At 42.1% G+C, this 24,065-nt stretch overlaps 1 protein-coding gene across 12 annotated transcripts in view; it reads left to right on the plus strand.

Annotated features, from left to right (window-relative positions):
- Positions 1 to 24,065, plus strand: part of Fmnl2 (formin-like 2) — a 275,441-nt gene that overhangs the window by 188,921 nt on the left and 62,455 nt on the right. For 8 of the 12 annotated variants that reach the window (XM_087655116.1, XM_087655115.1, XM_087655118.1 and 5 more), the window contains exons 5-9: positions 4,550 to 4,633; positions 7,899 to 8,051; positions 18,599 to 18,707; positions 22,296 to 22,372; positions 23,746 to 23,839. In XM_087655116.1, coding sequence (XP_087511242.1) covers positions 4,550 to 4,633; positions 7,899 to 8,051; positions 18,599 to 18,707; positions 22,296 to 22,372; positions 23,746 to 23,839 — 517 coding nt within the window. The remainder of the gene's footprint in view (positions 1 to 4,549; positions 4,634 to 7,898; positions 8,052 to 18,598; positions 18,708 to 22,295; positions 22,373 to 23,745; positions 23,840 to 24,065) is intronic. The other 4 variants (XM_087655123.1, XM_087655125.1, XM_087655126.1 and 1 more) reach the window with 1 other exon arrangement.

Below are 24,065 nucleotides of genomic sequence, written 5' to 3' on the forward strand. Positions count from 1 at the left end.
TCACCAGTCTGCATCTGCATTGGTGGGCAGCAGATGTTTCTTACGTGGCTTCTGATTCTATCATAAAGAAACAGGAAGATGTATGCTCACCATCCAATTACTTGATTGAGGTTGTTCTGCAGCAGAAATGTTTTCCCTGCAGCATTGCATAGAGTATAGGATGTAATGAACACACCTATGTGGTCTCAGCTGTCTTACTCAGTCTTTCTTACAGCAACAGAGTCTCGGTGTGTTGGGGCCATTGTGTTGGTTGTTTTATTTATTAGTTTTACTTAGTTTTGTTGTTTGTTTGTTTTGAAAGTGTTGGTAGTGGTTAAGAGCACTGACTGCTCTTCCAGAGGTCCTGAGTTCAAATCCCAGCAACCACATGGTGGCTCTCAACCATCTGTAATGAGATCTGATGCCCTTTTCTGGTGTGTCTGAAGACAGCTACAGTGTACTTATATATAATAAATAAATAAACCTTAAAAAAAAAAGAAAGTGCTGGTAGTTTAAACCCAAGGCTTTGCATGTATCAAGTCTTAATACTTCTCAACAAACAGATAAACTCTTAAAGGTACACTGAGAGACCCTTATGACTCTTAACAGTGATGGCTCCTCTTTGAGACCTGGGCTGCTACACGGCACGGTGCAGTAGTTCGGGGGTGACCAAGGTGAGCTCTGAGTAATGCTGACCTTTCTCTTGTCCCACTATAGTTTTCCAGCAATTTTCATTCCAGCTGTCCCTCTGATGCTTAGAGTTTATTCTACAGGAGCCTGGGCAATGGGAATAACATTCGTTTCTCTCTTTTGTGCATCCTGCCCTTTGCTTGACCATGGAAGTTGTACACCAGTAGGGACTTTTTTTTTTTTTTTTTAAGATTTCTTTATTTACTTTATATATAAGACTACACTGTAGCTGTCTTGAGACACACCAGAAGAGGGCATCAAAACCCAGTGCAAATATTTGTGAGCCACCATGTGGTTGCTGGGAATTGAACTCAGGACCTCTGGAAGAGCAGTCGGTGCTCTAGCCCCAGTAGGGACTTTTAAGACAATTTTCTGTGTGAAGATATTTGGCTCTAAAATTTTGGGAGGCAGGGAAAAACAAAACTTTGAAACCGGGCTGTTTGCAGCCTATTTTTCAGTACTGACTTGTTTGTGTTTGCACATAAAGCCCTTCTTTGGCTACAGTCCCCCCACATCCCCACCCCAGAACCTTTTCTCATTATCCCTGTCTCTCTAAGCTTTTAAGTGTCTGATTTGGAATTTGCCTAAATTCAAATTTACAACATATGGTAATCACATTTGAATTTGCAAGGCACTCAGGAAGTAATACATGCTGTCAGAGTCAGCAATAATTGTGTTTCCCCAAACCTATAATCACTCAATTTGAACTGTTTGCCTATTGGCAGCATATAAAACAGCGTAGAACATGCTCAGAGAGGAGAATGGAGCTCTACAAATGTGCCAGGCCCCGTGTATGATCAGATACATAAACTACAGCTTAAAGTATGTGTCCCCATCCCCCTTATTTCTATTCGCCTGTGGGAGCAGGGCATATGTGGAAGTCAGAAGACAGTCATGGAAAGCAGTTGGTTCCACTGTGCGGGTCCCAGGGTTTGAACTCAGGTTGTCAGACTTGGAGGCAGAGTCTTTACCTGTTGAGCCAAGTCTCTGGCCCCCATATTTCTTTCAATCCCTGAGATTTAAGACATGGCGTTAACATCTGCTCTTTCACTCTTTACCCATTTTGTTTCCTTCCCCGTCTAGTTTATAGATGATCACTCTGGACTCTTCTCCCCCATGCAGAATTTCCCAGTCAGAGGATGGGAAGGAGAGGGGGCCAACTTTTCTTATAACCCATAACCTTACTATGGCATAATTTAGCTAAGTGAGAGAGCATCATGAGACAAGCTGATCAGTGGTGAATGCCTCAGTTTCCTACATCACTTAGGCTTATCGGAGTGACATTAAATACCCAAGGAGGATTCTATAACATTAGAACTAGAATCTACTTTGAGATATTAAAACAGGGGCAACTCATGCTACTTTAAGATATATCCTATGGGATCCTCTCTCCCTTTGAAAATGAGCCTTTCTGGGCCTTTCACTCATCTATCGGTTGGGATGTTGAAGCAAAGAAGCAAATTTCACTTGTTCCTGCATCAGAATCTACCACGTACACGAGCACATCGAATCAAAAGATTTATAGACCCGCCGTCCATAGCTGTTAGCTGCTTTGTTGAGGTCACGTTCCTCATGTCTGGGTCAAGTTTCCTCCTTGGGCAGGTATGGCTATCTAAATGAGATGGTGGTGCCAGTGGTGTATGGTAGTGGGTACCCAGGGCGTCCTGGGGCATCTCTGCTCTTTGTGGAGGTACCTGCAGAAGGGACCTCAAGGGCTGTTTCTCTGAACTCCCGCATTAATGAGCAAGTAAATGGAACATGTGAAACTGAGCCTGTCCTGGAAAACTTGGATCTTATTGGTTATTTTTCATGTTAAAAAGACACCCATCTCTGTGGAGCAGTTTGCCTTGTGCTGTCAGAGCCCTGGGCCAGAGCGGTGGAGAAGCGAAGAGGAGGGAGCACAGGGTCCTGATTACCTCTTAGCACAGGAGCGCTGGCCTTCCCAAGCCCCCGCCAGTTATAAGAAATAGCTTTTCCTCACTGTTTCTAAGCTTCTGACTATCATTTTAAAATTTCCAGTGTCCCTGGAGACTTCGTTGCATAGGTGTGTGTGTGTGTGTGTGTGTGTGTGTGTGTGTGTGTGTGTGTGTGTGTGTGAATGAATGAATAAAGTATCTATAAGTAAAAGTGGTGACAGTATATGTGTGGCTGTTCTTGAAACTTCTCTCTCCACCAGAAGACAGCCCTGTGAGCTGTGTTTAGGTCTACTAACAAAGCTGCTCTGGGAGACCCAACAGATGGGGTTCCTTTGCCAATGTTGCCACTCTAGGCTCCTCTTAAACGTTATGTTTACACATAGCTATGGTTAAATGCACATCTTTTGTGGTGGCTGACTGAAGTACTTGGAAGAATATAAGTCAGGGTGTCCGGTTTCTTACCTTCCCAACTCTGATACTTACTGTATACTTGAATCCGCACCATCAAATTAGAAGGATCCAAAGAGAGGAGATGGGAGAAAAGGTAAAGAACAGAAAAGAAACCAACCAACCAATCAAACAAACAAACAAGGGACCTGAAATTTATTAGGATCTTCTTGTATCACAAACCTCAAGGTACGGTTCTTCTTTAGTCACATGGGACCACTGTTCTGCTAATGTTTTCCTAGCTAAGTAAGCATGGCTTCCACAGTAGCTCTGGTCACCCATAGCCAGGCAACCTTTGACACGGTGTTCCCAGAGGGACATGAGTACTCTGGATTGCAGTGTGTGCGCGTGGCTCTTGTGTTGTCCCAGTGATCGCAGTCATGCTTTGTGCCTGAGAGTTTCACACTGAGTGAGTGATGGCCTCTGATATCCGCACAGTCCCTGCTATCTGCACAGTCTCTGATGAGGAATGGGTGGGAAGAACTGTGTAAAATCAGGTGACAGGATTTTATCCCCAGGCCTTAAAAAGGTCGATGTATTTGTCTCTTGGAGTCACTCTGTATGGCAGGAATAGATGTGTGTCTTCTTGGTGAACTGTTACACAACACTCAAATGCAAGCTATAAAAAGGTTTAAGAAGGATCCTTAAACGTATTTGTCATGTGTTAGCCCCGATTATGGTCTGTGGTACCTGCAGTCTTTTCAAGGTTTTCATACTCATGGAAAAAATTAAGCAAGTCATTATCCCTATTGAATTTCCAGAAGTCCATAAGATTGGCCTGTCTTTGGTGGTTTAGTGGTTTCTCCAGCTGGGTATGCCAAGAAGGATTGAGCATGGGTTTGGAGGCGTGCCTGGATTGCAGTGGCTGTGGCAGCATGTCCCCAGTCTGCCTATTCTTTGTCTAGTCTTGGCTCTTTCAACAACAAGGCTAGGGATCATTTATAGTTGAAAAAAGGACGTTTAGACGAATTCCTTTTCTTAGAAATCTCTTTGAAATATAGGTCGTCTTAAGTCTTCAGATGGAAAAATTCAAGGCTGACATGGGAGTGCTTTTTTCTCCTTATTTCTCATACAGTGACCTATGTTTTTCTTTCCCTCCCTCCCTCCCTCCCTCCCTCCCTCCCTCCCTCCCTCCCTCCCTCCCCCTTCTCCCTCCTTCCCTCCCTTCCTTCCTTCCTTCCTTCCTTCCTTCCTTCCTTCCTTCCTAGACAGGGTTTCTCCGTGGAACCTTGGCTGTCCTGGAACTCCTTCTGTAGACCAGGTTGGCCTCAAACTCAGAGATCCTTCTGCCTCTCCTTTCTGAGTGCTGTAATTAAAGGTGTGCAATACCACCTTCTGGCATAACCTAAGGTTTTTGTACCCTATCCAGAAGTGCCTACTTCCTGCAAAATAGTCAATATCTTCTTCTGTGTTTCCTTTGAGACTTTGGAAGTTTTGAGAGGGAAAAAAATGAGTACTATCCACTGTATCCTTTCTATAGACCTGTGATCAATGTCACCATTTTTTTCTTTCCCCAGGTGGGTCAGAGAGTTTTTGAATGAGGAAAACAAAGGCCTTGATGTTCTTGTGGAGTATCTGTCCTTCGCACAGTATGCAGTCACGTAAGTAAACGTAGTTTCACAGGGTAAGGTGTAGCCTGGTGGTAAAATCACATACCGCGCTGAAGGCAGAAACCCACAAGGAGGGCGGGTTGAGCTTACAGAGATTTATCTCTGATTCTGTAGCTAAAACCAATCACACAACTGGTATTAGAAATGAGACAGGTAAGTAAAAAAGTCACCTTGCAGACCTCTGTCTTATGCTAGGGATCAAACCCAGGACTTGGCTTTCCTGCTGAGCTCTAGCTATAATGCAAAAGACTGCCCTAAGTGCGTGGGTCACATGACTGTACGTGGTAGAACTGTAGAGTGGTAGGTGACATATTGCTGAGTAGGCAAAGGAAGTACCGAAAAATGAGTGCCCTTTCACTTTCTTATTATATTTCAGTGTGCTGGGAATTGAAGCAGGGCCTTGTGCATACTAAGCCCATGCTGTACCAGTGGTGCACAACCCGACCCTGTGATATAGCCGGGGTGTGGGTCAGTAGTAAAGCCTTTGCTTACCATGTCTTCATGTGTTCGATCTCAGCATGGAGGGGGAATGATAGAGGTGCGTTTGTGTGTGGCCAATGAGCAGAGAAGGACGCAGTGTCAAACACCAGCATAGCGGCCCTGGAGGAGGGAAAGCTGGTGCTCCCTTTCACTGTCTATGTGTTTGCAGCCTTTGGTTTCCTGCCACGTGCAGGAAAAGAACTTGGAACAGAAAAGGGAAAATTAAGTTGCATAGCCAAATTGTTCCCCATCGTTCTCCACATTCATGTAACAGGACTACAAAGTGTGCAGTTGGCCCCAGACATTGTCCTTTCAACATTTATCCTTTAATCAGGAAAAACCTACAGATCGTCTCACATGTGCCCGGGGAGGCAGGATTGATGCTGTGTTTTTAATTAGACAAGAGAGATGCCACAGCCCAGGAGCTGTTTGTTTTTTTCCTTGCTGTGTGATTTTTGTTGTTGGTGTTTTGTTTTTGTTTTTGTTTTTTAAATCTTGTTTTAAAGAGAGGCTCTCCTAGCTTTAAACCTGTGGTAATCTTCCTGCCTCCACTTCTCCACTTTGTGAATGCATCCACTTCCTTTTTCAAAGGCAGACTTACTTAGTTTGATTTTATGTGTGTGGGTATTTGCCTGCACACATGCATGTGCACTCCCTGTATGTGACCATGACCATGCACAGAAGAGGGCATTGGATCTTTTGGAACCAGAGGTACAGACATTTGTGACTTGTCCCATGGATGCTAGGAGCCAAACCAAGTCCTCCGAGAAAGCATCAGCTGCTCTCAACCCCCGAGTCTTCTCTCCAGACCCTCCATTCATTCTTCTTTTTAATAATAACAACTTGTTTTTAATCTTTCCTCATTCCAAGGAGTCTGAATCCATGGCTGGGTGTTTTTCTCTGATTCCCACCCCTTCCCAGTGCTTGTAAAGAGGAAGCTACAGTTATTCTTTCTTAGAGTTTCATGGTTATTAACCAAATCTCCTATGGTGCCTTTCTATTTCGATACCTCTGATAGTACTATAAGAAATTGTTCTCTGAGATGGGATATGCCATACACACTAGGAATTCTATCATCTATTTCTGTTACTTTGAATCTGATAAGCTCCACGATGAATCATATATTATGATAAAAATATTCCCTCTTACACAAAGTATAAACTCTAGATAAATATATCATTTAAGGCAGACCAAGAAAAATTAGGAGTAAGTAAATAACATATTACAGTTGTTTGCTGTATTTAATGAGTCCTTTGCTTACTTGACAAGAGGGCTTGGAAGCTAGATTTCTCAAATATGGCCTCATGTTGGTCTAGTAGGGGCAGGTCTGTGGTGCTCTGCAGGAATTCTGCAGTTAACAGGGCAAGGCAATAACTAAATGCTAGCACTTGGAATTTGTGTCAGCTGAACTCGAACCTTTGGTTTTGTTTGAGGACATCAGTTTTAACCACTTTGTGTATTGGTTTTAGTTTTGTTTTGCTTCATTTAGATGATAAGTTATGTAATTTGTGTTTTACTTTGAAAATTCCTGATGTTCCCTGGTAGTAGTAATTCCCCAACCCATGGAACTGGTTTCAGACAACTGGTTTTGACTCTGTCTGAACTAGAAGTGTCTACCAGTTCACTGAAGTGCGTGTTTCTTGCATTTTGGTCCCGGGCATATAGGGAGGAGTGACTTGTGACATGTTCACACCATGAGAGAGCTTGTCATATGCTTCTTGCAGTTCTCTCCATATCCAGGTTTTCTTAGATTACCCCACTCCGCCTCTCTCCTCTTCAACCTTATTCCCGAACCCAGAGGTATGACAAAAAAGTCTGGGATCAGCCCTGTGTGCGGGCCCTGTGTACCTGTCCTTGCTGTGAGACTAACTGTAAAAGTTAGAGTGTATCCCCAGTCTTTACGTAGCCATTCTGATGCTGGTTTTCTTCTGACAACCATGCTTTATAAGCAGCTGTCGATGATTTCCAGCACACATTATTTTTCTTCCTGCTCTTTTATAGTCTTTTAGAGAATATTAACTGTAGCTGCTGTCTCTTTATTCTGCCGTCTGATGGGGCAGAACCGAGGCTAGAAACACTGCAGTGTTTTTAGGAGAAAGCGGAGTAACTAACTGTGTGAGGGAGGAAATGCACGGGATACAAAGGCCTGCTTGTTTAAAGACTTGGTTCCTACGGCTACACGAGAATGAGCCACTCCACTTGCCACTTATTCCAACATGGTTAACATGAGTAATAACCTCAAAAAATGTCAGAGGAACAACAGTCTCACTTTAAAGAGCACCGCATTGGGAAGAGAGTCCAAAATCAAAGCCAGTCCATAGCTGCACTAGTAATGCATCACATATGGTTGGAAAAGGGCTCGCTAACACACTAGGAGAAAACGCTCAGTGAAAAATTGATGGGTAGGAATGAATTAGTACAAGCCTAACATATCTGCTTGTTAAAGCAAAATGAAGACAGCTGTGAGAGCTCTTTCTTTTCCTTCTTCCAGCATGGCAGGGCCAGTCATTGGTAAGCAAGCCAGCAGGATGCACACAATATACAGTGTTAGCTGTTGGTTGTTAATGATTCTTTTGCCATACCCAGTGTTTGTAATCCTCACGTTCTCAAAACTAACACTGAGACCACAGACATTCTTTTTTGCATTTCCTTTGGCTGCAAAGACTTCTCTGGTTACGGTGAAGGATGTGGCGAAGGAATAGCAGGTCGTGTTTGTCCTCGTCTGTGTCTGAAAGTTAGTGTCTCGGTCTTGAGTAGCATTCCTTTCTTGTTTTAGTTTTGACTTTGAAAGTGTGGAAAGTACCGTGGAGAGTACGGTGGACAAATCAAAGCCCTGGAGCAGGTCCATCGAGGACCTGCACAGAGGGAACAACCTGCCCTCCCCTGTGGGCAACAGTGTGTCCCGCTCTGGAAGACATTCTGCACTTCGGTAAGTGCCTTAAACAGATGCTTTGGACGGCAGGGTCATGTCTCCTCTTCTGATCCTGTGCGGACATCCGTGTGTCTTTCCAGCGTGGCCCTTTCTTTTCCAATGAATCTAACTGATAATGTCGTAGGCGTTCATGGCCCGTCCTTTTGGTCGTGTTCTCTCTCTTTACATAACCCTTCTTAGAAGTGCTACGTTGTGATTCAGCATAGAAGGTGAGAAGCTTGTGCCAAATAACACAGTGAAGTAGTCTCTGGCAGGTAAGTTCTGATGGGTGTGGACAGAGTGACCACAATACCACTTGCAGGACAGAGGCTACACGTTACAGTGTCAGCTTCTAAGGAGCCCCCTGTAGCTCCTAATCTGTTTGTGCTGCCCTCTCTTTCCACAGGTAGTTCATGTGTGTGCTGTGCAGGGTGAGGTTTTAGCAAGACGTATTTTTATGTTAGGAAGACATGTTTTTATAACGAAGGGCTACTAACCATGTTCCTTTGGTCAGGTATGCGTCATGTCAACTTCACATTTTCTACTAATGATTCGTCTTACAGCTCCTGCTGAAACGGTAGGCTGCTGCAGGAGGCTCTGCACTGACCTCCTGTACCAACGCTGTGTCCAGTCTCATGTTGCTCACTCAGACCTGTGATCACTCACTTAGTGGAATAACTTTGGAAGCACTGTACTTAGAGCTCATTGGTGAGGAAGTTAACCCTCCTGCTAACAAGATGGAAGTCATACCTAAACCAAGTTGTTGAAGGTTCTTTTCTCAAACCCATGACTTGAATACAGACTGGTGTGGTAAAGATCTTCATTCCCAAGTGCTGCTTATTTTCTGTGACTTACTAAAACCTCCTGTATTTCTGACATCACCTGGCAGGGCAATGTCATATAAGTATTTCAGATCACTGTGGGTTCGGGTCACAGTTTGCAAATGTCAGGTTGGAGCCCATGAGCCTATGGCTTCCAGGACATTTCACATTGGATTGTGTTTTTATGAACTTTTACTTCTTTGACTTGAGTTTTAGTCTTGAGATGATTAAGAGAATGTCGTCCCTCTCTGTAATGAACATCAGTTCTGCTGATGAATTTGATGTGTGACTGTGAGGGCTCCAATAAACCTTTCAGATTTCCTTGTTAGCAAATGCCAAAAGTTTTGATAGATTTAGGATAAATTGATTCAGAAATAAAAGAACAATGTTGTAGCTCACCTCCCAGTGTTTGCAATGGGCCAATGGCTATGTAACCTACTAGTGTGTGTCAGCTTCGCACATGGGCAGAGGAATATGTGTTCTGATTTAGAAGTTCCATAAGCATCTTGATACTCAAATAAAAATGCTTTCTAATATTTGACTATAATTACATAAAGTGATTTAATTTATGAAGTAAAATTTAGGTTTTTTTTTTTAATCTCTGTCTAACACAGTTTCATTTTTCTAAGTAATTCATGCTCTAAACCTTGAAAGGCAGGACTCAGGGACATCAGAACTATCCCAGACTGCTTCACAGTTAACTCAGGGTAGACCTTGCCTAACTACATTTTTAATTAGAATGTAACACCAAAAAAAAAATATAGTGGTAGGCACAATGGGAATATTGTTTGGAGAGACATGGAAGCTACTTGACCTTTCTGGCAGGCATGCTCAAAGATAACTAGGAAGCCGCCATCACTATTGAAGGTGTTGTGCTTCAATAGATTGAAAACCCAGGGACGGGGATACTTGAATTTCATCAGAGGCTCAACATGGTGGCTACTTGAATGCCATTTACTTATTCATTCATAATTAATGGTTCTAAACAATGTATATCAATAGTAGTTTAGTTGTTGTGAGTCAGCAGCAGTTGGGTGGAGCCCAGCTGTGTGTTACATGTTACTCTTCATATACTCAAGGGTTGTTTACATTTTTTTCCTCTCTTCCTCTTTCTCTCCCCTTTCTTCCTCTGCTCTCAACACTCCTTCAAGTTCTGGTTTTCATCTTATTGCTTTCTCTCTCATTCTGCCATCTCATTTCTGATTGTCGTCTCTGCTTTGTCCTTTCTTGTCCCACTGTCTCATTCTGGTTTTATCCACCTCTTACATCACCACCAGGCTGGCTTCCCTGCCCGGCTCTCTTCTGCTCCAGTGCCACCTGAGCTACTTGTCCTTCTGCTGCCTTTGGAGCAGCTTCAGTTTACACACTGATGATGAGGCTTCCACCTGGAGCATCTTGTAAGTCACTGGAGAAAACACCCGAGGGAGCTGACAGTGCATGGTGGCCTGGTCTTAACGACCATTCTTCATGTTACAATATGGTAACCTTTGTGTCACCCTGCTCCCTTGTACACAGATCCATTCATTGTGTTATCATATTATAGCTCCTCATTCTAAGAATTGGACTCTTTGCAGGTGAATGCATTTCTAATAATATCAAATTTCTTTTGAAAATATGGTGTTTTTTTGGAGATGTTTTATTCTGGTAGTTTTGCTTAATGAATAAATCTTTGTACCAAACACATTTTGATATAAAACAGTTTTCTCTGTCCCATCTCTAGGTAGTACCTCTTACCAGTATCCCTTGTCAAATTTGGAAGAAATGAGATTTCAGCAAATTTTAACAACTCATAAATCTTGATTAGATAAAAATAAAAATACTCCATTATTAAATACAAACTCTTTGAACAAAATCCTGATGCTAGTACAATTTTTTTTTCTTGGATTTAACTTGATATTTTCAAACTATTTCATATTGATTGTGAAACACCGTATGGCACAGCACACACCTGAATTGTTCCTGTGGCTGGGTTCTGAGCCATTGTATATCTGAAGCTTGGCCACAGAAGTGTTGATGTCAATGAAGCAGAAACCTGGCTTGTGCTTTTGCCAGAAAATGTCCTGTCTCCAGTTCTGGTTGAGACGGATTCCACCAATGTGGCTACAGATCCAGCTTCATTAACTGATCGTCTCTGCACATGTGTGTACCTCATGTGTTGAAGACCAAGGCTGTGGAATTTGAGGTCCAAGAAAAAGTAATTTTAAGGCAGTCAAGATTAATGCTGTTAGACTCAAATAAGACATGGTAGAGACAGAACAAATATTTTGAGTTTTTAAGGAATGAGTGGAGAGCTAATGTGGACCTGGAAGTTTAAACTGGGTCTTTTGGTGATGGATGGAGTTGGATTTCAGGGTAAAGAAAAGGCCACTGTACAGTGAGGTAAGGTGAAAAGGTATGGGGCATGGTGCATTAAGGATCAGGCATGTTTGGGAAAGGGGGAGTACACTGTCCTTTCACAGACGAGCTGTGTGGTATGGCAGAGATAGTTCTAGTGTAGAGAGAGGTCAGAGATTTCAAAGGTGGAAATGTTATGGAGACCAGCTCAGCTGACCTTCTCACTTGGATGAATGTGGCCCCATTGCTTTAGAATATTAACTACTAACTAGCAGCTCTTCTGAAATGAATATTCTGCCTGAATGAGATGTCACTTTTTCCCCTCTAGCTGCTGTTTCTGTGGAATAGTATTTCACAAAAAGATTGTCATCCGACAGATTATACCTGTTTCCATGGGTTAAGTAAAGAGCTGAGTTTAGGCTTATGGTTTACACTTCTGACCTGGGCATCTCATTCCTCATGTTGTTTAAGGAGGGAATATAAAACATAGACATATGTACGATGACTTTTATGCAGGCAAAAAAGCTTTCAATAAGTGAGCCAATGTACTGGGCACTGTGCTGAGAGCTTCCTGTGGTTAACTGTCTACAGGGACCATTGGCAATGGCACCATTCTTATCTCTAAGGGCTAAACTTCTCTGCCTGAGATCAATGGAGGAGAAAGGGTTCCCACTGTGCTCTCCTGTCTCTTCCTTCATATGAAATGTATTTTTTTTCCTCCCACTAAATGTCCTGTTTGCCTATCAATGCCCACGGAGGGTTTGTAATCCTTCTCAGACAGTGTATCACACTAGAGCCACATGACCCAGGAGAGATCTTCAGCATAACTCAGGTATTTCATACTACTTGGAAATAAGTGCATGGTAGCAACAACTCCCGACCATTTTGCTTGTAAAACAAGGTTATTTGTGAGTTATGCTCCTTAAGGTTCTCTTTCAGGTTTCAACAAGTAACATTTTACTTTCAACTAGAATTTGTTTTGGGGAAATTGCCACAGTTTCAGCTTCAACTATTAGCGTCAGTTTCTCTCTGTCTCTATTTCTTTCTCACATGCACACACACACACACACACACACACACACACACACACACACACACACACACACACATCCCAAACGAACAAAACAAAACAAAAAACCAAAAAGTTTGAACTCAGTTGCCAGTTGCTCTGTTTTCATCTTAGAGAAGGAGAGAATCTCCTCTGAGGTTCTCATTCTCATATGCACTCCCCCTTTGTTCCCACCCAAATTATAGATCATCATTCTGATTTTATGGTTTTAGGTTGTCAACTGAACTTTACTCTGTTCTTGTTATCATTTGTTTAAAATTGTCCCTCTAACACAACTTGACTTATTGTTGGCCTAGAATATCATTTAACAAGAAAAAATATTCTTCTCAAACCATGAATGTTATCTGTCAGCAAATGAGGTGGCAGAAGGTGATTATAAATTTTGTCACCTGATTTAGAAAGTGATAACACTGTAAATGAATTGAGAAAGTACCCACCTTGTCACTGCTGTGCTGAGTGGTCCATTTAGGGAAAAATAAGTCAGTAAGTCTGAAAAGAGTATTCTAGACTTCATGTTGTACTTTGAGGCTAGGCTGTGCTTGCCAGTAATGATTTATTGAAAGCTTATAAAAAATTTAGGATAAATGGATATACTTTGACTTTAGTGTCAAAGTATGACAAAAGTAAGCTGGTTTTCTTGGACACTCTTCACGGGGCTGTTTGCTGCTTAGCCTGCTGTCCATGCCTTCAAAGGAAAAACGACAGGAAGTCAGAAATTGTAGGTGATCAGAGACTTGTTCTGTATATCCTGAGCTGACACCTCACTTTTACTCACATTGAAAAGCAGTTCCAGCTGTTGTTTGGGTCTCCGAGTGGAAATATAAAACACACTGATCACTACAGCCCTTATTAAAAAGAATCAGCATTCCATTTCTCCCTCCCTCTTCTCCCTCAGTGTCTTCGACTCCTCCTCTCTTCTCCCATCTCCCTTTCCTATACTTTGAACTGTCTTCCTATAACTATCTCAGCTTTGTTTCTTTTGGCTATGGGGCTAGTTAGCAAAGTATTTGGCTCAGTTTTTAAGCATCATGTATATTATGTTTAATTGATTTAGAAAAAAATGCCCAAGTGATGTCATGTCTAAAGGGTAAAAGAGGAAACCAATCCCCCTCCCCAGTTTTTGGTTAAAGTGCTGTTAGCACAAACTTTGGAATGGTTGTTAGCCTAGTCCTGCCAAATGATGTGACATCCTAGTGGAGGATTGCATTCCAGTGGGGTTGAACCTTCCCTTCAGCTTCCATGGCAGTCCTAGTTCCTGTATTTATAGGTACTTGTTTGATATCTAAGTCTGAATGCTCCTTTGCAATAGAAAAATTATATGCCCTTTCCCCTTCTTTTGGCTAATAGTGCCTGAATGTAAGAGTGCCAAAATTGTTGGCAATGAACCTGCATAGAGCTTTTCTTTTCTTTTCTTTTTTTTTTTTTTTTTTTGAAATCTTTCTCCAGATGTTGGAACAGCATGGTTAAGGAGTCTTTCAAGGTTCTATTTTGTACTCAATTATTAGATAATAGAAGCATAGAGTAAAGATATAATTTTTACCCAACATATCAACTAATTTTTATGTATGTATGCCAGAGACCAAACCTAGAGCCCTGTACCCACTGAGCAATCCTCTGGAATAACTTCATGTGTATATGAATTAATGTGTGCTGTTGTAATAACTTAACAATAGATGGGTTAAGACTTAGCTGAAGGGCTAGAGAGATGGTTCAGCAGTTAAGAGCACTGACTGCTCTTCCAGAGATTCTGAATTTAATTCCCAGCAACCACAAGGTGGCTCACAATCATCTGCAATGGGATCTGATGCCTTCTTCTGGTGTTTCTGAAGACAGTGACAGTGTACTCATATACATTAAATAAATAAATAAATAAATAAATAAATAAATAAATAAATCTAAAAAATAGTCATAGAGATTACTGGGTTAACAGTAGCTAGATTCTTCCTGTTTACTAACTGTTTGGGTTTTGTAAATACAGGTCTCTGAACAAATGCATTGTCTGTCATATAGCTTTGGCTCTAGAATGGAGGCTTTATCTTGTACTCAGGGTCGTCATAGACATGTTACTTGTTCTTAAATTTATTATGGACTCTTATCTGAAGAATGTGTTTGTTTCTAACTTTGAAAACCAGCTGTGCAGTTTGCGGTACTTGCTGTATGCCTCTTTGCAGCTTCATTTTTATGAGTGAAGTAGGTGGTGCAGGTGGAAGGTATCACTGCAGAAGTAAATAAGATACATTCTGTAAATATATGGTCTTGCAGAACATATTTGCAAATACCAGTTAGTTTTTATGTCCCCTGCTCATGTTAGCATTGCTGTGGAACTTCTTGCACACATGTAACTACTGATGCTTGGTGTGATACGCATGAAACTGATGCAAGTGTCAGGAATACATTTTAAAAGTTATTAATGTGTGCATATGACGTGTGTATGGAGGCCAGAGGACAACTTTGTTATAGTTGTTCCTTTTATTACTACTTGAGTTCTGGGGAGTCAAGCTCAAGTTGCCAGGCTTGTGTAGCAAGCATTCCCCTCAGCCCCTCGAGCTATATAACCTGCCCATTTTGTGACGTATGTGTTGTTTTGTTAAGAGGCAGGATTTCATCTAGCCCAGAGTGACACTGAATTATCCATCCTTCTGCCTCTATCTTCCTTCTTCTCTGATTATGTGTCCAAGTCCCACGTCCACCTTCTGTTTAGTTTTGATATCAAGTCAGTTTTCCAATAATTTACTGTATTTGTATAGGTTTGTCTCTGAATTCTCATTGGGCATCTCACCCAGAATGGAATCTTGTCTTGAATGCCAGTGTAGCATCTACAGTTTTAGTTCAGTGCTTGAGGAGATAGCAAAGCAGTCCTTAGAAGTGATGTATGAGAAATGGATGTTGTTTTCTCTAGAGAATTATCTTTAGCCCTCGTGTTTTCCTGTTAATGGCAGGAATTCTAAAGAAAGCAACCAGACTGTTCTGCTTCTGGGCTACTCTTGTTTTGCATATGGTCATCTTGTGACCCAAAGACTGTCAGCGTGGCAGTAGATACCAACCTTGGGGTCCGTAATACATTGTGTCACATACTTTGTTCCTCCCTGTGCTGTTCATTGTGTCACATACTTTGTTCCTCCCTTTACTGTTCCAGTAATTTCTCTCCAGTTCGTATGTCTCAGGAACTTATTCTTTCCCACATCCTGGCTATAACACAGACAGACAGACAGGCAGGCAGGCAGGCAGGCAGGCAGGCAGGCAGGCAGGCAGGCAGGCAGGCAGGCAGGCAGGCAGGCAGGCAGATGGTGGTCTCCAAATGCCTGTTGCACAGTGCCCAACTTGTATATTTATTTATCTATTGTTTCCTAAACTCCACAGAAAGAAAATCTTTATCTTTTGCTTTCTATTGGTATTTAGCAGAGATTAGCATAAACAGGAGGACTTAAAAATGTTTACATGCCTCAAATGAGAGACTTGGCCAGTTTTATAAGTCCGGTATTTGAGAAGTTAAAGTAAGAAGATGAGAATACCATTTGTTTGAGGGAAGTATGGGCTACATAGTGAGGTTCAGGCCAGCCTGGGCTATAGAGTGAGACTAAGTCTCAGTAAAAATGGAACAAACCAAAAACATCAGAAAAACAGAAACAGAAGCAAGAAATTTACTTAGGTTTCTTTTTAGATTGTTCACCCTGTCCTTGGGTCTATGTAGAAAAATAAATGACCAATAGAGTTTTAGTCCCAATATTATTGGGATTTGAGGGTCATTCTGGCGGTATTATAGAACCAACTCCCTAGAGAACTATTTATTAAATAATATTTGCTTACTCATAAACAGGGATTGATTTAAAACCTAGCACAACTGACAGTAATTCCTTGAGACAGGAATTAAATCAAATGAAATAAAAATCTAATTATGAAGTTATGAAGTTCTGTGAGATGTGCACACAGAAAAATGTACTTATGACTGTATTATATTAACCTTTGACGTTCTCTAAAATCTTACCTCACAGATTTTGAAAATACTATGATAGTTTACAAGTTTCATTTATTTAACTTGAAGAAATTTGTTTAGAATGCGACATCTACAATAGCAAGTACAATATCCCATCACGTAAAAGCAAACAAGCAAACACACACCAACTCCATTTCCTAGAAAATAATGCATGAGACTAAGATTTAAACAGAGAAATCCTTGCTTATTTAGGCAGTCAGTGATATAATTTTTTTTTTCAAAAAACGCCCTGAGGCAACGCTGGAGGTAAATTATACCCTAATCAAGCGTCCATTAGTATTGAGGGCAGGCAGTGAGACCTAAACGTGATTGACAGGAATAGCATCAGCCTGTCCTAACTGACATGAAGGGACTGGACAGGAGGAACTGGAGCTGCAGTCTTTACAAGGTAACAGTGCTGTGCTGTCCTGTGCTGTTGAAAAGCAACTGGTAGAGCACAGTGGCCCTCAGTCTGAGAAAGGGCCTGGGGTCCGGTCTTCTGTCTCATACTTGCCATGTGATATAACTTCTCTGAGCTTCAGTTTTCTTCCCTGTGTGGAGAACATTTTGGAGTTAATGATACAAGTCGCCCTTAGTCATTATCACTATGGCTGGTTATCATTGGTCGTCCTATTGGGTTTTTACAGCTTTGTAATGTTATGATTTTTAAACACATTTTCTACTGTTACCTGTCATTCCTTCTGCAGCTTTGTATAAAAATCAGGGAAAGGAATGTTTAAGCCAGGTAGTGTACATTTTGGGAAAAAAAATAGATTTGTTGCTTTTGAGCATAGGGACTCATTGATAAATAAATATGTTTCATTGATTTTTCCAAAGGAGATCTTATATAATGTACATTTTAAAAATAAGTTCTAGAGATTGATCCCAGGACCTCATTCATGCTAAGCAAATACTCTACCCCTGAACTATATTCCCATAACCTTTTTTATTGAGATGCACGTGACATACATAATAAATGTATTTTAAAAGTTGATTCCGAAAAACATATTTGCAGCTCCTCCTTGCTCCCGCCTAATAGCAGTTCTATGTGGTATTCCTTGGTATAAAGCAGTGATGATACACTTGCTCTATAACTCATGTGCTTACATGAGCTGGCTGGATGGCAGTTCTCTGAATCCACCCAGCCTTGGAAACCCCCAGGAAGTGTGTCCTTAGTCATGTGCTGGCTGGAGTTATGGTAAAGTGACATGTGAGTTCTGTGCCAAAGTGGGACATTATCAAGAGGTCAGAGAGGTCAGTGACTTATTTCCATCATTTAAAAAAGAAGGTTCAGGTGTAGCTGGATAGAGGTTAGGGCCCTAGGTTGCTAAGTATATCATTCAGAGAGGGCGTGTATACACGGCCCAACCACAGAGGGTCCTGGGCTGCTAAGTTATTCCCTATGCTTGCTTGCTTCACATGTGTGGAACCATCCTTGAAACTTGGTTTGACTTCAACCTGCTCTTACTCCTTTCCACTCCCAGCATTCCCTCTTCCACATTCAGACTCCTCCCAACCCCATCCGGTTACAAATTTGAATGTGTTACATATGGGCTTGACATTCCTGTGTTTCTGCTCTGAGGCAAAGCTTCAGTTGAAGCTGTTAGTGTCACCTGTTTTTTTGTGCAGTGTGTTACATTGTGCGTTACCTGCTTTGTATGCATTATATCACATTATCTGCTCTGTAATATTTGCAAGGTAAAATAAACTTAAGTACTGTAAAGTTGATTAAATTCATTGTAACACTAAAGCATTTGAACTCTGATGTTTTAGCACATTTTCCTTTGTTTTAGCTGCCATATCAGACAGGCATGTGTCCTGTTTGGAGGCATTTATAGAGAACTAATGCTCCAGGGTCTAATATCTCAAGGTGAAGCCGGAAGCAGTAATGTGTGACTTCCAGTAGGTTTAAACTCTTAAAGCAGAGACGTGTGAGAGCAGCAACTGGAGGAAATGGTTAAAATCTGGTCAGGTAGATGGAGAGCAAGGACTGAGCTAAATTTCAGTCCCGCATCTGTTGTTAGAATTAGCAGGTGTAATCTGCATTCATGTGCTTCTGCAAACCCAGATCAGCCCCCTGACTGTGATTGTCCCAAGGTCTCAGCGGTCTCATATGCTCTCTCTTCTGTGATGGGTTGATAGTAGGAAGTGGGAAGACTTTTCAGGAAGATAGCCTGGAAAGACAATGACAGGCTCACAGAACCATGGGGGCTTTGCCCTCTGCAGTGGTCGGTGTTGATATTTTGGGCCTGCAGTTCTTACCTAGGTGCTTGTCAAAGTAGAGAGCAATGTGAATCTCTTTAAGTGGTTGTGCTTTGTACTGACTGTAGTCTGTCATTTTATAAGTTACCCCCCCCTTTCTTTTTAGATATAATACCTTGCCAAGCAGAAGAACCTTGAAAAATTCAAGATTAGTGAGTAAGAAAGATGATGTTCATGTTTGTATCATGTGTTTACGGGCCATCATGAATTACCAGGTATGTGTTCAATTATCAAGTATGTTTGCTTCAGTCCTGTACAAGATTCTGATAGAATAAGACCCAGATTGACCATCTCTCTCTCTCTCTCCCTCCCTCCCTTCCTCCCTCCCTCCATGTATGTTGATATTCATATATCTCTTTGAAGTTAAGATCTTAATTTAATGAGATTCTACTTAGAAGAGTCCAATTCATTCTAATGTCCAATATTAACTTCCATGTTTGTATATCTCAGTATTTATAATTCATCACAAAATGGCAAGTTGTCCTGTTAGTTGGTAAAGGTCTGAGTACCATGGGAACTAAGCCTCTAGTCGTGAGTAATGATGGAGCACTTTAGAAGAGCAGTAATGAGCCCCGGGTACACTGGCTGATGTGGTGGTTAATCGAGAAGTTATCATTATGTGTTAGCATTGGTGTTTCCTAGTGTCCACAAGGAGCATGTGGGACACTGTTAACAGGGCACATCCCTGCTTTGGCTGGTCATGCTATGGCTGGAAATTAGTGTTGCATGTGCATTCCTTACATGTCATAGCAGCGTGGAAACTGAGTGTGTTCAGGATCTAGGGTAAATGAATAGGACTGTAAGAATAGATTAGCCAAAAAAAAAAAAAAAAGATTCAGCTTAAAACTGAGATTCCCAGGTCAGGGACCAGATGCATGAGGGTCCATGTTAGCATTCAAACCCAATATTGGAGTGTGGATCAAGCATGCTTTGGTCTTCCCCCCACCAGTTAGAGTTTTTCGGTGCTTCGCCAGACAGAGACAGTCTTCTAAGTACTGAGAATGCTGCAGTCCCTAAAACCATGTCAAGAGCTTACTTTCCAGGGGCCGTAATCATGGCAAGATTGCACTGATAGCGTGTATACGGAGTATCCCAGACCGTAATGGTGATGAATAAAACTAAAGCTGGTCACCTGCTCTGTTCACTTCTCAGGGTTTTATGCCTGTAAACTCTTGCAACTATATATCCCTGTGAGGTTGACAGTGTTACCACCCCCGCCACCCCACCTCCACACACACATATTTTGTTTCTGAGAAAACTGAGAGTTAAGCAATACCCTCCATATGGCTAGTGAGTTGTACAAGGTTCTAATCCAGGAAGACTTTGAATTATTGCTACTAAATACTACTGATAAAGGAATCAGAAAAGGGGTAGACATGCCATATATATGTATGTATGTATGTATTTGTGTGTGTGTGTGTGTGTGTGTGTGTGTGTGTGTGTGTGTGTATGTATGTATGTATGTATGTATGTATGTAGATTCTCCAGATTGGCTGCTAGGACGGTGTCACTGAGGATGTAGTAATTATGAGACTTAGGAAGTAAGTGACCTGCAGACAGAGGAAGGGCTATTAAAGAAAGATGATTCTAGGGTTCTGGAGCAGGAAGGGAAGTCAGGATGGCAGGGGCAAAAGGAGTTAGGAGAAGTAAAGATAAAAGCAGAAATAACAACGGGGACTATGTAGAATCTTATGGACTGGTGACAGACACGGCTTTGCCACAAATAGAAAACAAGGTGTTCTGAGGGTGTAGTGTGATATCTGGTTTTATGGGATGGATCCTTATGGCTTCTGTACAGCGTTGGCCTTTGGGTGTGGAGGCAAAGGGAGGTGGCCTGTTTCAGAAGTGCCTGGCATTAACTTGGATGAGTTTTGCTGGTGGTATGTTCAGAGTTATAGGAGGAAAGATAAGAAAAGTGGTCAAGTTCTGGCTCTCCTTGGATGGACAGTAAGGGTCACAGCATTTGGGTGTGTGTTGAGGGAGAAGGTGAGTAGTAGAGCTGGTACCAGGAGTCCATCCTGGGTCTCTAACATGAAGTTGCCAGCTACTACAGGATCAGCAGGTCTGCTAGAGATCAGCAGGAAGTCTGTTTGGCAGACTTTAATTGAGATGTCTATTTGGCCTCCAGAGAGTGAGCTGAAGTGGGATAAGCCAGGCTGAATACTGAGTGGGATGTGTGGGTTGAAAATAGATATTTGAAAGCCTAGTATAAAAATGGTATCAGAAACTATGACACTGGGCTAGTAGGGAGAGAGGAGGTTCTTAATATGGGCCCTTAAGGCACTCCACCTAAATGTCAGAGAGAGAAAAGCCGAGAAGAAGAAAAGAGTGAGAAACAGCCAAGAGGGCAAAAGCCATCCATCCAGAGGAAGTGCTGCGAGCTGTGTCTGATGCTTCTGCTAAGTCATGCAAGATGAATGAGGCTTAGCCCCAGGGTTTAGCTAAGTGCACGTGGAGATCCAGCCAAGAACAGCTTCAGGGGTGGGAGGTGAAAGACTGAATAGGAGTGGCCTCCAGAACACACAGTGAGAGGAAGGAAAGAAATCTCTAGACCTTGCATGTTTGAGGGGTCTTTGCTGTTGTAAAGGATAGCACCCAAATGGGACAGTGTGGCTGCACACTGGCCGTGCTGTCAAGCTAGGGTATTGTTGTACAGTAAGCTAATGGTAATGAATCAGTGGAGAGAGACAAATAGGCCTGTGGAGCATTCAGAACATTTCACATTCTTTGTATTTTTGAGGAAGGATCTCGAGTAGACCGGGCTGGCTGTGAACTCTTTGAATTGCTCCTCCTGCTTGCACCTGCAAAGTTTTAGGATTACAGCTGCACGTCACTGTGCTGCCTCCTATAATGTGGAGTCGATGAGAGGGAGTGACCTCAAGGATTCAAGTGGATGGGCTGGCCTCAGGTTGGAGCACAGAAGTGTTTATCTCTGAGAGGAGATACCCCGGTCAATGATTGACTGAAGCTTTAGAAAGTTTTGTTTTGGGGAGATAGTGCCTTGCTATGAGTCCATCCTGACCCCTAACCTCATTTTTCTGCCTCAGCCTCAAAAGTTTTTTTTCTTCTTTTTATTTTTCACTTGTCAGTGGGTGGCTTAGGATTGTCTCACTATGAGAGGAAGAGGAGCTAAACTGTGCGTGTGTTTAGAAAACACAGTCATTGCTCCAGATTCTTGTTGTGGGGTAGCTTGTTTGTATGGAGTTATGGGAAGGTGTGCACCAAAATGGCCATTGCCAGGGGTGGTGGAAGAGGTGGGAGGAGGAGCAGAAGCTGGGAAAGGTCAACCCTAGCTGTCTCATGGAGTCATCCTGGATGCTTGAAAAAAATCAGATTTCAGAGCTTGGTGGTAGAAATGCAGAGTAAAATGACCTGGGTGGATCTCGGGAATTCAGTCGGGGCTTGATTTTGTTTCATTTTCAAAATGATTCAGTGCATGCACAACTTTTGAGTCACTAGAGTAGTCTTTTCACTAGTTTAATAAAGAAAAACACAAAGTTCATTCATATAGTTCAAGGATGCTCTTGCTCCAAGTACCTTTGAAGGGATGGCAGTGTTTCCAAAATTTTGGGAAGGATGCATGTTCTGATGCTCACATGCTAGGAACTCCACTGCCTTTGTTGAGGACACGAGTCATCTGAAGTAGCAAATGTCGTGGGGTTTGGCAGTGCTAGAGATTGGATCTGGAGTTTAGTCATGGGAGGCCGACTTACACCGAGCTAGCCCGCCAGCCCAAGTGTTTGTGGTTTAGTTAACATTGAAACTTTGGATATAATGCTTTGCTTTTCCCCTCTGCATTTCAGTATGGTTTCAACATGGTCATGTCTCATCCACACGCCGTCAATGAGATTGCACTAAGTCTGAACAACAAGAATCCCAGGTAAGCATCTTTTGTAACATTCAGGGAAGCAGAGTCAGCCATTTTAGAACTGGAATCCTTCCAAGAGTGGCTCTCCCCAGGCAAGACTGGCTGTAAACCCTATGACTGTGTAGAATTTTCACTTTCGCCTGGCTACTCTCCTGTAGGGAACAGAATTGAGCACTTGGGACAGCTCCCAGTCTTCTCTGTTACCTTTCAATCCCTGGGTGACCTGGTTCTCTACAGCTCTACTGAAATGTGTGGTAGGCAGGACTGGGTTGCCAGTCCACCAGGCATGGAGACCGGGAGCGTCTTGACAAAGCTTTAGATACACCAGGTAATATGAAAGCCAAGCAGCCCACCAGGCTATCCTGACACATGCAGCTTAGTTATGAACAGAAAAAGAAGCACACACACACATTTAATGGTACGTGCATGGCTTCCCATTATGTGTACCGTCAAGACCAGAGTCATGTACTGCAGTTCTTTCACTCACATCTGCCTTTTGCTTGATGTACAATAAATATTTCATCTTCTGGTGATGTCTGCATTTCAGTTGTGTACCTCTCCTTCAAATACATAGTTAAGAACTGAATTATCTAAAAAAGTATTGATTCTCGTTTAAAAAAAGAAACCCTGAGGATAAATTGAATCTTTTAATGGAGAAGAGAATATAAATTGTGAAGTCCTGTATACATATTGGATATTTTGGTTCTGTGGTTGCTTTTGTAGTTTACGAAAATCCAAAATAGTCATATGAGTCCTGGTTCCTGCCTTCACCACAGGGAGGTCATTATTCATTTTTCTTAAGACAGTTGACACTGTGGGGTATCAGAACCCTCTTTGTTAAAGAGGTTGGCAGTTTTTATTCCAGAATGAAGACGAAATGCTAAAGCAGTCTCATGATGAAGACCCAATACTGTTTCTTTGTTCACGTTTTATTTGCAGACTTCATCTCTGGCTTCTTCTTCCAAAGTGATTTTAGATGCAACTTTATTTTGTTGAGTGAGAGAAAATATTTTTCTATGAGCACAGCTGTAACCTGGTACTTTTCCGGTCTCCTGCATAAGAAGAAATACTAGAACCCTGTCATGTGGAATTTTCATGGCTCTGTTCCTGCAAGAGAAGTGAAAAGCATTAATTCCAGCTGATTTTTAATTTTGCCCTGTTAGACTCTTAGTTAAAGCTGACCACCACACACACCTTCTCTAGTCACCACAGACTGTGTATTTAGGGAGGTTCCAGAATGTGCTTGGTGTCCCTCAGTTACCGAGGGTTTAATGAGTATGCAGGCCAATGCTCTACTCCTCGAGTGTTCATCCTGGAAGGAGCAGACGACTCATCCTGTCTTCTTCAGTGATTTATGTCTTTCTTTCCCCTTCTTGTTTTGACAGAACAAAAGCTCTTGTCTTGGAGCTGTTGGCAGCTGTTTGTCTTGTCAGAGGCGGGCATGAAATAATTTTATCAGCTTTTGATAACTTCAAGGAGGTAGAGTATACAAATGTCTTCCGTCTTCGAATAGAGTGATTCACGCTTTCACTGATCCTAGGACTAAGGGAGCATAAGTAGCTAAGTTTCCTGAGGCATTACTGAGAGGGGAGCAGTGACTTTAGCTCAGTTTAGTTTATGTGGCTGAAGAAAGCTCTTTTTGGGTGTCTCGCTTCTATCCTATGTTAAAACTCTTTGTAGTCATCATTTCCCTTTGGAGCATGGC

This window comes from Rattus norvegicus, chromosome 3 (assembly GCF_021556685.1).
Source record: "Rattus norvegicus strain SHRSP/BbbUtx chromosome 3, alternate assembly SHRSP_T2T, whole genome shotgun sequence".
In the NCBI taxonomy this organism is placed as follows: Eukaryota; Metazoa; Chordata; class Mammalia; order Rodentia; family Muridae; genus Rattus; species Rattus norvegicus.